Source organism: Panthera uncia, assembly GCF_023721935.1.
Source record: "Panthera uncia isolate 11264 chromosome A1 unlocalized genomic scaffold, Puncia_PCG_1.0 HiC_scaffold_16, whole genome shotgun sequence".
Taxonomy (NCBI): domain Eukaryota; kingdom Metazoa; phylum Chordata; class Mammalia; order Carnivora; family Felidae; genus Panthera; species Panthera uncia.
In genome coordinates this window covers 23660629-23674953 of record NW_026057576.1, presented here as the reverse complement: position 1 = coordinate 23674953, position 14325 = coordinate 23660629, and the positions used below count along the sequence as shown (strand labels likewise).

Here is a 14325-nt window from a genome sequence, read left to right as displayed (position 1 = left end):
TGAGATTAATAAAAACCTCTGTCAGAGGGCTGTTGTAAGGATTCAGTAGGATAACATTTGAAAATAACTGGCAGAAACAAGTGCTCGAAATGTCCCATTTATATAAAAAACATAAACCAGCAAGGGCATTGGCAGGGACCAACATGTTCTATGCCTGGAGCCTTTTCCGGCTCATTGTGACCTTGCTACAACTCGTCCTCTTCCTCTGATGCTCCCAGAGCTAGGTGATGAGTCACCTCCCCAGAAGAGAATCTAGTTCTGGGAGACCTAGCTGACTGAGCATGTCCCGCGGGACTCAGCTAATTTATACATTTGTTCTCCAGCCAATTTGGAAGATCAGCTGGCAATAATAATATGGCAAGTTCTTTTTCAAGAGCCCTAGCCCTCAATTTTTATTAAGACTGTGTAAGAAGGTAATTTCCCCTGTGAGGACTGGTCTGCTTTGCCTTTCTCTCGGTTGGAGCAGCCTGAGGATAAGGGCAAGTGCCACTGAGATCTTGGCTGGTCTCACCTGGATACAGAGCTCAGGCTTATTGTTAGGTAAGCACTAAGAGAGTCAATTAATCTATTATTTTTATTATGAGTTCAGGTGCAACTCAAGGTTTCCTTTCAAAACCATTCAGCCATTAAAGCTGCATAATCTTGGGAGGTTTTGAAGACACTTAGTTGATAAATGTTTTTTCCTTCCATATGTTCTCTCTCATGTTTATTCACGAAGAGTGAAGCAGTTTTATAATTTGCACAAAGGTTTGGTGTATGCGGGCCCTTGTGTTTCAAGAGGGGAGAAAGGATAATGCCATCTCCGAAACCACTGAAGAGGGGGATTTGAGGCATGAAGGCAGGGAACTCTCTTCTGGGTTCTGATATCCTTGCTTTGGCCAGCAAGAGCCTGAGACCTGTGCCACCAAGAAGCTTACGTGGCACCCAGACAGGCAAATGCTTGTTGGCTAAGGTGTGAACAAAGCAAGGTTTGTCTTGGGAAATTTCCACCCCCTCTTTCCCCCTTTCTAAATCATCATCCCTTCTATTGGTCTCCCCACTTTCTAACATGTTTCCCCCAGTCCTGCCTTTGAAGGGTACACCAGGCTATAGATCTGTAGTTCTCAAACTTGACTCTATATTGGAGTCATTTGGGGATCTTTTAAATATTTGTCTGCCCAGGCTGCCCCATTGGATCAGTTACATCAGAATCTTGGAGGAAGGGGTATAGGGCATCAGCATTTTGTTAAAACCCCCAAGATAATTTCAATGTGCAGTTAGGGTTGAGAACAGGTGTTCTGGAACAGAGCTTCTCCAAATGTGCTCTGCGAGTCACGGACTCTCCTAGGTATTTGTGGAAAATGCAGGCTCCTGGACTTATCACCTCTATAGGCATTGAATCTTGTGAGTTCTGGGAAATTTGTATTTTAACAAGCTCCCCAGGGGATTCTTAAGTGCCCCAATGTCTGAGGACCCCTACTAACCCTTTCACTAGACCATTTACTTCTCGTGGTATGGTGGGTCTCACTCCCCACCAGCCATACTAGTCTTTCTTTCAGTTCCTCAAAGACAACCACTGGACCTTTGCACATTGTAGTTGCTCGCTTGGAAAGTACTTGCCTCTCTCTCTTTGCCATTAGAAAATTTCTAAAGAGGGGCACCTGGGTGGCTCAGTAGGTTGAGCATCCAACTTCAGCTCAGGTTATGATCTCGCAGTTCACGAGTTCGAGCCCCATTTTGCTGATGTCAGCCTGTCAGTACAAAGCCTGCTTCAGATCCTCTGTCTCCCTCTTTCCCCCCCAACCCCTGCTTGCATTCTCCCTCACAGAAAATAAATATTAAAAAAAAAAGAAAGAAAATTGGCGAAGATAACACTGATGAAACTATATCCCCCAGAAAGTCATTTCAACGTTCATGTTTTGAGGGAGAAAAGAGTAGGCTCTGGAGGGCCATGACCCCTGTCCTTGGGACAGTTTGGTTTACTACATTATTTGCCGTCACTGGAAATCATAGAGAGATTGCTCCAGAGACCATGAGAGAAAATCCAGGAGGCTTGATGTAGGTGGGGAAGAAACAGAAGGGAAGGCCAGTGTTATGGTGCCGGGTTGGATGTATTTAAATGGCGGCTCTAGGCGTTCAGTGAGAGAAGGCCAGGCCAAGAGACATATTAAAGGTATCCGGGAGGACCAGGAGATAAAGCTTGGGCCTGTGCCTGGGAATGGGTGCCACAGGGAAGGGGGGGGGGGGGGGGTCAATGGAGAGAGGAACAGCAAAGGGCAAGGCTGGGTGGTGGGGGATGCATCCAACTAAAGGGCAAAACCACTCTAGCTACTTTGAAAATGTATTGATGACGGGAAAATGTGAGTGGAAAGTTGTTTTAATCTCTCAAGTCTACTGTAATTGGGAAAGTGGAATTTAATTGAAAGCTGATTAAATTAACTACCTATCAACTGTAGATCTTTCAAGAAAGCTTCTATTCTTTTAGGACAGTGTTTCTCAAACTTCAATGTGCACATAAATTAACTGGGAATCTTATTTAAACGCAGATTCTGATTTAATAGGTCTATGGCAAGGGCTGAGATTGTACATTTCTAACCAGCTTCTGGTGCCTTTGGCCTGTGTACTACCCTTCGGGCAAGAAAGTTTGAATATTTGGGACTCATCATTGGCACCTTGGGATAGCCAAGTCCAGAGAAGCCTACTGAATTATCAACTTTAATGCTACATTACACATAGCTTTATAATTATTTGCATGCATTCTAATCCTCTAAAAGTTCCTATTCCAAAAATGATATATGATAGCTCTCTATTAACCAAAATACCCATTTAAATGGAAATCCCCCCCCAATAAAATGGAAATCCCCAATTTTGACATGCTAGATAACAAAACTTACTGCCATTTTGTTGACCTGCCCCTGAATTGTTTTATTATTTATTTTTGAGAGAGAGATAGAGTGTGAGCAGGTGAGGGGTAGAGAGAGAGGGAGACACAGAATCCGAAGCAGGCTGTAGGCTCCAAGCTGTCATCACAGAGCCCCACACGGGGCTCACAAACTGCAAGATCATGGCCTGAGCTGAAGCCAGACGCCTAACCCACTGAGCCACGCAGGCGCCCCTGCCCCTGAATTGTTAATGGTGAAATAGTGGATATTGACTAGATTATTTATGCTTCTGTGCCTGACACAGATGGATTATTAAATATACGTAGACTTCAGACCTGAGAAAACATTTACACAATTTTCTTTTCTAACTTTGTTTTTTTTGGTCACTCCTGCACAGACTCATTTGGTAAATCTTCCAGAAATGGCGAGAACAGGACCCTGAGTAAAGCGTTGTCTTCGGCAGCTGCCTTGATTACTGGAATTTTATTAGGAAACTATCAAAGGAACTAGATTTCACAAGATCAGTCAATGCTAACTTGTCATGAGCATCACCTCTGGTTTCTGGATCATGAGGCTGGCAGTGACGTCGGGTCAAGTTCACCAAGAGTCCTGCCAGCATTTAATCCACGTGTATTGGTACACCGGGTAGACGGAGAACAAAAGTCCATTACATCTCAGCAAACGCTGTGTTGACAACAGGTACGGTAACTTGTGCAGCAGGTTGGAACGGGAGCCATCCAGGGACGCTGGGAGCACACGGAAATGTGTCTTGTGCGGGAAGCATCAGTCCGAGATGGGCTGGTCTACGGTGGGCTGAACCTATGCAGCTTTTACAATCAAGACCGCAGCTGTGCTTCCGGGAACAGACTAGACTGTGTGCGTGTGTGTAGGTGGATAAAATCACTCCAGCTGAGACTTTAAAAGTACATCTAGTCCATCACATTGCATCAGACAGCCTCTCATAATTTCCACACACACAGGAACACCTTCCGTTCTGAAACCTGAGTATGCATGTCGGCTTTATCATGCCCCCCCCCCCCCAATGACCTTCTCTGTTTGGCGTCTCTCATGGTCAGGAAACACTTATGTTTAATATGAATCAATTTTGAGAGCGCCGAGCTCTTATTAAAAGTCTGGAAAAATGCTTGGTTCTGCAGGGAATTTTGACATGTATAAAGCATGGTTCTTGCCTTCCCATTCATTGGAGGACAGCTCTTCTCCCAGTTTTGGCAACCCTTCATTCAGAATTAATTTTCCCCTGAGCTCCCATACCTTATTTACAAATTTGTTATAGCGTTTATCACATTATGCCTTTTATTACATTTTGTGTGTGCACATGTACACACATTATCTCCTTGGATCAATATGCTTGTTTTTGTTTGTTTTTTTGTTTTTTTTTAAGTAGGCTCCATGCCTAGTGTGGGGCTAGAACTCACGACCCTGAGATCAAGAGACGCGTGCTCTCAATTCAACATGCTCCTTTAGGTATAAAATGGAGAAGTTGGGATCAGCTTAAGGATCCATTTTGTCAGATAATTTGAAGGAACTTAAAAGAGGACCTATGCTTTACTATCCGACGTTAATACCTTTGATCGAGACGGAACTTGATAAATTCCTGTCAAATTAGAATGAACATTCTGTGCACAGGAAGTAGATATATTATTATCCACTGTGGCCTTATGCTGAGGCAAACAATCAAACAGCCTAAATATCTATTTATAAGCCACTGGTTAAATGCAGTTTGGGATATCTAGATAATAAAAGACTGTACCCTAACGAAAGGATGGAGGCAGGTCTATGCATACCAATATGGAACAATCTCCAAGACACGGTGTTAAGTAAAAAAAAGTGAGATGCAGAATTATGGGTATGGTATGCCAATATTTGTAATAAACAAGGGGTGTGTGTGTGCACGCGCGCGCGCGTGTGTTATGTGTATAGAGTATTTCCGGAAGGATACAAAAGGAATTAGTAACCATGGCTGCTGACCAGGAGCGGAACCGGGGGATGGGGCAGGGGGGTGTGGTGAGTTGATAAACCAGCCCTCTCGGGATAAGACAAAGAGCCCCATTTGTAGAGTTGGATCACATATGTGGCGTGAACACCTCCATCGCGGCCATTTTCGAACAATGATTTAACAACAGGCTCCCAAAATTGGCTCCAGTGAGGTGATGGGAGCTGGCTTCAGGGCACACACCTCTAGACCCAGAGGTGGGAAGTTGGGCCCCTCTCCACTGTAAATCCTCTGGTACGATTTTAACTTCTGATGCCATATTTGGATTGACTATTTAAAAAGTGACAAACCTTGAAATTTAGAAAAATTATCACGACTAGCCTGGTAGACTCCGTTAGCCTTCTCCTCCCCAAGAGGCTGAGTTTTCCTTCCTGGTGCCTGGTCGGGCTTTGTCAGGTGAGCTATCGACTCAGCCTTGTACGAAAAGGAACCATTCCCATCTGTAGCCTCTCGGTCATACAGGAAGGCGGCTACCTCCTGAGTGTGAAAGCTGCAGGAATGTTCGGGCTGGGAAAGAGCCACCTCCAGAAAGAAGCTGTTGGTGAAGCCGGGACTCCCAGCTTCCGGGCAGCTGTGTGCGTGTGACAATCGTCTGCTGGCCCTGCCACATAGGCGCTTCTCCATCACAGTGGCTCACCTGAGAGGATCCGGGCTGCAGCGAAATTCCTCAGCATTCTCCCCACGCTCCTTCCCGTCCTGCATCCCGCCGGCCAACGTGCGGACAGCCAGGCTAGAGAGGGGACATCAGATACGGCCAGCCAGAAAGGACTCCCTCTTGGCTCATCCTAGAAGCCATCTTGCACCAAGTTCCACGTCTGGCTTTTGCTCATGACTGGGTTCAATGTGTCCAACTCCAACTGACTCTTCAGTTTTTAGCTAAAATATTTCTTCTAAGGCTGTCTCCCTCTGTTGTTACTTACCACTTCTGCCAGTTTGTTCAACCTCAGTCTTTCCTGATGGGCTGAGCACGATGCGACTTATTTGGCGGCATATTTCTACCATCTGGCACAATGCCTACCACATCTATTAGGCCCTTTAGTGCATGTTGGCTGAATGAAATAACAAGTTATACTACATGCCCACAAAACTTTCAAAAGGAAACATCCAGAGACATCTAATGAAGGGAACATTTTATTTGGAGGGATCTGGATCACTATTTTATCTTCATTTTCCATTAAGGCAGTAACAATCTTCCAGGAGGCAGGCGGGGGAGAATCATCTGAGGCTACATTAAGTTCAGTCTAACATAAAGCCAACCGCTTTGTGTTCAGATGCAGCAGAAATATAGATTATGGGCCGGGAGAAGCCACATACTGGCTTCTCGAACCTGCTGCCAGGGAACAGATGTGGGGCGAGGCATTTCAATTGCTTTGAAAAATGGCTAAGTTCCATTACAAGATACCTCGTTGATGAGCCTTGTCACCATGACGGAGGGACCCTAGTGTTGGTTCACAATGCTCTGTGGCTCTTTAGCCTTCAGTATGCTTTCACGGAAATCGTATAACCTATTCGGGCTGCTCAAATTCACACTGTTCCTGTGGTTTGGCTTCAGAATTCTTTAAATGTCATTAGGTGTACATAACGCTGTGGAGGGTGGCACTGTTCATTGGCACACATCGGCCCCTTGAGCCCGGGGGTGACAAAAAGCATCTGAAGTACCAAAAAAGTAAACACTGATAGTATGGCCTTGCGGCAACCAGATGCACTAAGATCTAAGAGAGCAAACGAAAGCAGAGCTCAGTGGTTAGTTAGCCGTACCCCAGGCGGCACCCCGTGGGTGGGGGACAGAGGCTTTGCTATGGCTCCACACTTCCCCCTAGTGGTCGGATGCTCAATGACACCCTCCTTGGACGTCACCTGTCTGGAGTTCGCAATCTTTCTGAAGGCACAGTATTGAAGATGTTAGACCTGGCCCGAGCCCAAATTCTAGAGTTAAAAGCAGAAGCTTCCTATTGGTTGACAAAACCAAAACTTCACGACATTTGGGACTCTAGTTCTGAGGGAAGGCTCTGACGATGTTTTACTTCTGCAGGTCTCCAGAGATTCTGGGGACCCCACCAGCCTGACTGGTTCGTCAGATGCTTCAAATGGCTCAGACATGACGACGGGCAGCAGGGGTGGGCCACAGAGAAGGTATAGTTTGGAGAGAGTGTGGAGCAAAGCCGGAGGAGACAGAGTGTAGGAGAAGGGGAACAGAAGGTGAGGCTCGTAACAGAGCAAATGTTGCCTTCCGGAAACAGGCTTTAAGGACTGGTTTGGTGATATCCCCCTCTCCTGGTTCTCACCTTGAACAAAAAAGGCAGCTAAAATAAGCCAGTTGGAAGTACTGTTAAAATTAATAACACCGCAGCTACTAAACGTGACTAATGGCAAAAGCATGAAGGATGCCTGGAAGATAAGGTTTTTTTTTCCCCTCCAAATTTTCAAAGAGGCAATAAATTCAACCATAAAAAAATATTTGTAAGAGGTTGCGTTTGTTTGTTTGTTTGTTTGTTTGTTTTGCAAAGAATGAAGCATTTTTGTTAAATACCAGACAGGCTACCTGGCTGAACAAACATACACTTTTTGGAATCCTGCGTCGTGTCACCGGGTTGAAAACTCTGGAATGGCTTGAATCGCCCCCCTGCTTTTTGTAGGTGTCCCGTGCTCAGCCAGTGTGTGTGTGTGTGTGTGTGTGTGTGTGTGTGTAAGGCCCCTCTGGGCCTTACACCCTCTTCATGCCTTTCCCCATGAGGCAAGCAAACACTGTCATGACCATTTTGGGATTCACTTCAACCAGGTCTTCTGGAAGGGCATACACTCTTGCTCCGATTTTTCGAGCCATAGAGATGGCATACCTAAAAGGAGAAAAGAGGAAGGATGAGGGGAGCCTGAGGAACAGCGGATGAAGGGGACCCCTCAGGATCAGAGTTACAGTCGTACCACATGCTACAGACCACGCGCCATGTGCCACATGCCCTATGCTCTGCAGGACTCACGGCTGGGACAGCGGGAGCCAGTCACAGCATCCTTCCGCTTTGGGGAGCCGAGCTCGGCTCCACAGAGCTCCGGGCTCCACCAGACTTGCGGTCTCTGCTCACGACAATTACCAAATCTCTCATCTGTCCTTACGGACCTCCCTAGCTCCTGCCGCTTCTGATGCCTTCCCCAAGAGGATCCGCTCGGGCTGCAGGGCAGCAAAACAGGTCACAGGACTGAAAAGGATGGGTGCTGCGACAGGTCTTCGGACCGCATTGCAACGACAGAAACACTCGCACAAGGGAGAAAGGAGGGGAGATGCGTCTGTCATACTTTGACCTCATGCGTCAGTTCTATTCTTTGCCCCGTTGCAATCGTTGCCCACGGAGGCATGCATTTTTTTATGCTACTCTAACACTAGAATAGCCAGAGTTTCACAGTACCCATTTTTCACGTAAAATTATCACAGCTCCAGTGGAACAGTTTGCTCTGTTTTTATAATTATATGAAGATAATTTTTATGAGTTATGATCTCTTTTCAAATGAGCCCACACTACTACCTGGAAACTCTTTTTTTCACCTCGGCGATTACCTCTCAGTAATAACCTGTAAGTAGTAACCTCTTACAATGACGACTCCAGAGATTCTCCCTGCCACCCAAGGCCCCATTATGCCCTCTGCTCTGTAAACCAACTTAACTCTTACTCTATTGATCACATTAAATTAAGAGCCTCAGGCAGGAGTGGTCCCCATTTTTTGCTCCCTGCTCATGTCTCAATCACTGCCTCTACGTTCATGATCAATGGAATAAAAATGTATTTCCCCATTATAAAAGGGAGAGGGGAATCGTTGAAAAATTAGAAACAAGAGCCTCAAAAAATCATGCAAATCTTGCCACCATAACATAGCCATTTTGGGGCATTTTTGCAGAATTCCTTTTACCATTTTTCTCAGTAATTTTGTATCCTGTCCTTAGAGAAGAGTGCTCGAGAGCCTGGGCTCTGAAGTCAGATTTTGAATCTAAGCTGGACCACTTAATAATTCTATGACCTTGGGCTCTGTAAGCAAACTTGAGGAGCTTCAAATTCCTTCAGCCTCATCACATTCCCCTTGAAAAACTAGGCCCAAGTCTTTTTTTCTTTTTTCTGGGCCTTCACACATATTCCTCCCTTTAACATCCTTTCTGCCTCCTTCACCTGGGTACCCCTACCTCTTCATTACTTGCCCTTTCAATTTATCTCATCTTAGATGTTACTTGCTCCGTAGAGCTTTGTTTCCCTTCCTGTCCCCTCCAGAGTACTCCGTACCCCCTCCCCCCACCATCTCTTGTAACTGCCATTTGTAATTCCAGCATACAAGGAACAAAGGACCTACACTTCCCCAAACTGTGAAAAGAAGAATACTATTGAGGTTATGAACATACAGGGCTGCCGGGCACTACTCAACTTGTTAATTCTGGAACTTTCTGATGGGTTGAATTGTGTCCCCCCCCCCTCCCCCGCCCAAAGATAGATGGAAGCCCTATCCCCTAGTAACTCAGATTATGACCTTCTTTGGAAAGAAAGTTGTTTCGGATGTACTTAGTTACGATGAGTAGAGTGGGGAGTAGAGTGGGGCCCTAACCCAGTATGACCAGTGACATAGAGGTCATAGAGGAGACACAGACACAGAAGGAAGACAGCCACATAAAGTCATAGACACACAGGGAACAAGATCACCTGGAGGGGAAGGCAGAGACTGCTGGCCAAGGACTGCTGGCCATCACCAGAAGCGAGGAGAGAGGCACGGGACCGACCCTCCCTCACAGCCTCAGAAGGAACCAACCCTGCCGACACCTCAGTCTTGTCCTTCTAGCTTCCACAACTGTGAGACAATACATTTCTGTTGTTTTAAGCTGCCCTGTTTGTGGTATTTGTTTGCGACCACCATCGGAAACTGATACAACCTGTTCCGAGAAAGGCACTCCTCCAGAGGATGGGTCAGCAAACTTGCCACAAAAACTCACAGAGTCCACATTTTAGGCTTTGTGGGCTTTGCCACAATGACTCAAGTCCACCCTTCCAGCAGGGAAGCAGCTACAGAAAATATATAAATGAACAGGCACGGCTATGCCAATAAAACTTTCTTTACAAAAGCGGACAACAGACCAAATTTGGCTCACAGACTATCAAGTGCTGACCCTCACTCTACATGCCAAAGCTGCCCTCAGGGAGCCGCTCTCAAGCTGGTAAAGACTCTGGTCTTGAACCCCACCCCCTGCCTATTCATATGCACGGATAATCACAAATGGGATGTTTATATTTGGGCCTGCCATGTACTTTATTTAGGAAGTCTCCCATAGATTATGATTAGGACATTGGTTTTATGAAACTATAGGCTTGCTTCTCAACTGGAAGAATATTCTTGTTGTTCTCGGTCTTGCCCCCATGCTTAACACTAGGACTCTTCAGCTACTATTGTACAGTATCTAAAATAATGATGATGGGACACAGTAAATAATGAGAACAAAAAGCATCGGTAGTGCAATAAACTGTGCGAAGGCACAAGCAATAGACTTTACAGCTGTCCAGTTGCCAGCTGGGTCCCCCGCCTCCCCGGCCTCAGGTTTGTTTACGTACTTTGCATTGTTGAGTTTCTCTTCATCATTCAGGTTTTCCGTCTTCAGAAGGTCATAGTTAATGGAACCCGGTTGAATGGCATCAATGAGATCCAGAACAGGTAGACTTGTGCTAATCTTCGGGTCCTGCGCAGAGAGAAAGAGTTGGTCCATCAATATGCCCCCAAGTTACTTCTGTTCAGCTCAAGGGAAATGGCTGGTTCTTTCGTCTTTTTTTTTTTTAATTTTTTTTTTTTTAACATTTATTTATTATTGAGAGACAGAGAGACACAGAGCGTGAGCAGGGGAGGGGTAGAGAGAGGGAAGACACAGAATCTGAAGCAGGCTCCAGGCTCCGAGCTGTCAGCACAGAGCCCGACGTGGGGCTCGAACTCACGAACTGTGAGATCATGACCTGAGCCGAAGTCAGTCGCCTAACCAACTGAACCACCCAGGTGCCCCATCTTTCGTCTTAAATACGAAATAAATACAGCCTACACTGGGAAATGCCACAGTGTTCCACACGGTGTTGCAAGTCAACTGTAGCTTCTGTAGGGGCGTCACCAACTTCCTGGCGCCTGCCTCACTAAGCTGAGGAAACCCATTGTCTGCCCACAGGCAAACAGTGAATGGAAACAGGTTCATATGACATCCCGGAAGTAACTGGCAGGAATCATGATGAGGCCCCCACTGGGCAGGAGTTTCAGAGGATGTTTCTTCGAGTTTCTTGGAGACCTCAGGGAAAGAATAGAGTCCATGGGTCTAAGGAGGTGGTTGTGGCAGTTGTGTGATTAAATGCAGTGACGGTAACTAGCACTTGTCGGTGCCTCACTGTTTGCCCAGAACTTTCTCCTAGGCCACCTCACGTGTCACTGCAAGCCCCAGGTATAGGCATCTCGTCTTAATTTATAGCTAGTGAAGAGAGTTTCTGAGGTTAAGTGCCTCACTCGTAAGTGGTGGAGCTGGGATTTGAACCTGGGTACTCGGACTTAAAATCCTGGGCTCTTTCTCTGGCACTGTGAAACACTGTGATTTTCACACATAGAGCCGTGGATGCTCCCACGTGCTCTCCCCCGTCCTGGGGACCTGTGAGCACACATGGCGAGGCAGCTGCCCACACCATCTGAGCACAGTCAAGTCCAAACACTGCACACCTGGAGGGTCCAAATCAGAAAAATCTCTTTTAATTTTTATTTTTGAGACAGATTGAGAGCATGAGTGAGTAGTGAAGGTGCAGAGAGAGAAGGAGACAGAGGATCCGAAGCGGGCTCTGTGCTGACAGCAGACAGCCTGACGTGGGGCTTGAACTCACGAACCGTGAGATCATGCCTTGAGTCAAAGTCAGATCCTTAACTGACTGAGCCATCCAGGCGCCCCTCAGAATAAATTCTTAGTAAGAAACAAGCTACAGGACCCCTGCAAGATGCTAGGTCTCTAGGATTGGTCCTCTGGATAAGACGAAGAATGATATTTTTAAAAATATAAAGGGTCCATTTTTATTTACTTCTTGGTAATAGGAGAACTACCACAAAAATAAATTACTATGTAATCACAACCATTTCCAGCGTTAGCCTGAGCCTTGATGAACAGCCGCAAGGGAAACAAAATGGAAGGGTCTGAGTCTGGCCATCTCTCCTACTTTCTGCCCACCATCTTGCCGAAGCGCCGATGGGCAGAGATGACCAGCACATGGCGGCATTCACAGATGAGAAGGGGACCAGGGCTATTTCCAAAATGGTTCATCAAGAGTGAATTGTGTTCAGTTTTTTAGGGTTTCACTTAAAAAGAATGTGGGGCTAATTTGACTTCTTCCGTGTGTGTGTGTGTGTGTGTGTGTGTGTATGTTTTACTTCATCAATTCTATAATGACTTAGTGAGAAGACAGGAGAAAATTAGCCCAGAGCAACACAAGAAACCAAAGAGCTGTCAAACATTCCCAGGAGTGAGTCCCAGGAGAAGGCCCCAGAAGCCCCAGGGTGACCTGGCAGGCCCCAGCGGCACGTGTGTTACAGAAAGATTGCACTTGGGGCTATCTACCCAATCCCTGCATAGTAATGGTTAAGCGACCTAGAGGTACACACTGCTCGGTAACCTCACCCTGCAGGTAAAGGCGCATTCCGCTCCCTGATGGATCCTCCCCTGCAATTACTAACTATAACCTCGATTACTTGAGTTCCAGTTTCCTTACCTATAAAATGAGGAAAACAGTAAAGCCGCCTTCACAATGTCTGTGAGATGACCTGAGACATCATAAACAAGGAGCCCCTGCTACTCAGGGCACGCTCCATACTGAGAGTGCTCCCAAACATGGCCCGTTGTCTGCTTTTATCAATAAAGTTTTATTGGAACACAGCCATGCCCATTCCTATATATACTTTCCCATAGCTGCTTCCCGGCCACCACAGCAGGGTCCAGTAGCTCTGACAAAGCCTGCCTTTCCAAATCTTCTTTCGTTAGACCTTGCTTGCGCCTCTCACCAGCCTCTGCTCCTGCCTCTAGTAAGTTCTCCAGATGGAAGGGTCAGCCATTATCTGTGATGAGCTCACAGGGAGTGGGCGCTCTTGGTATAGCACAACTCAGAAATATTTCCTACTCTTTTCGGTGGGGTGAAACTTTAAATTTTTTTCTTTATTTTGAAGCAGAAGGCTGTTTTCCTGATTTTGAAGCAGAAGACTGAATGGTGACAAACTGCCTCTGCAATCATAGAAATACAAACGCTGAAGGGGTCCCCTGCCCTAATTCCTGACCTTTAAACCAAAAAAAACATAGTTAAGACGGTCCAGACATTATGACATGAATCAGGTGTGCAAGTCCCTAGGGGAAGGATCCAACTAATGTATGAAACACGAGTTAAGAAATTTAATAAAATATAATGCTGTTTTTAATAAAAATGGGATTTGGATACAAGTACACAACTACTTTTCTCCGAAAAAAATATCACACGGGAGATCTTTTGGCAGTTTACATTTCACCATCATTATGCTAAAAATCTGAATCACGGAGCCATGCACATTTAAAAAATATTATATTTTATGTTACTTTGGAAGAAACATGCCTAAAACAAGGTGCTAAAATGATGGGTTTTTTAAATTAATTATTTCAGGAGAAAGTGACAAGAAATTTGTCAATGAAACGGCCTGTGACCGTCAAAACAATAATGGGCCATTCAAGCAAAATCAAAATTGGAGAGGGAGACTCAGATACCTCACACTGAAGGTCACTTTAAAATGGAGTGAAAACAATAAAGATTAGCATAGAGCTCAGGTGGCTGTGAGCGGTAGACTAAGATTTTTACCTTGAAACTGGAGATGGATGAACTTTTCTCCGCTTCCTTCAATGTTTCATTCACCCAGTTGACAATAATGTCATCATTGACCTTCTGCCCGCCTCCAATTTCTTCAAGAATATTCAGGGTGTACCTGAAAAAAAAAAATCAAGAATGATTTCTGGAGAAAAGTTGCTAAGGAATTCAATGACACCGAAAATAGCCAGGGTAGAAATGTTCTTTTCTTTCTAGAAATGCCGCGGCACGTAGCCTAGATACCGTTAGGCTTGTGGGGAAAAAAAAAATAACAACATTTGTTCCTTTTAGGAAAATTTAAAACGTAGCTTTATCGTTATTATAGTGAAATGCAGAACAAATACATCCTTCTAAGCACAGTCATTGCTCTGGGTAGGAAGAGAAAGCACAAGAGAAGAGAAGGAAAGGAAAACAGAGCAAAGGATTCAAAACAGTGACAGTCTTCATAAAGGAACCCTAAAAATTGACAAACAATTCAATGTTAAAAAAACCCCAAGGGCCAACATAATAAGGGAAAAAATATAAAAGAGTCTCCTTCTTCTATCATAAAAAGAGAAATACTAGGAATACACGGACTAAAGTGAATCTCTAGTCT

General features: G+C 45.4%; 1 protein-coding gene across 1 annotated transcript in view; it reads right to left on the bottom strand.

Moving 5' to 3' along the window:
* Positions 1 to 5993: 5993 nt before the first annotated feature.
* The window catches only part of LCP1 (lymphocyte cytosolic protein 1), a 52315-nt gene continuing 43983 nt past the window's right edge, over positions 5994 to 14325 (bottom strand). The window contains exons 14-16 of the mRNA XM_049646965.1: positions 13725 to 13848; positions 10452 to 10576; positions 5994 to 7712 (exon numbers count right to left, since the gene is read on the bottom strand). Of these exons, the coding sequence (XP_049502922.1) occupies positions 7580 to 7712; positions 10452 to 10576; positions 13725 to 13848 (382 nt within the window). The 3' untranslated portion in view covers positions 5994 to 7579. The remainder of the gene's footprint in view (positions 7713 to 10451; positions 10577 to 13724; positions 13849 to 14325) is intronic.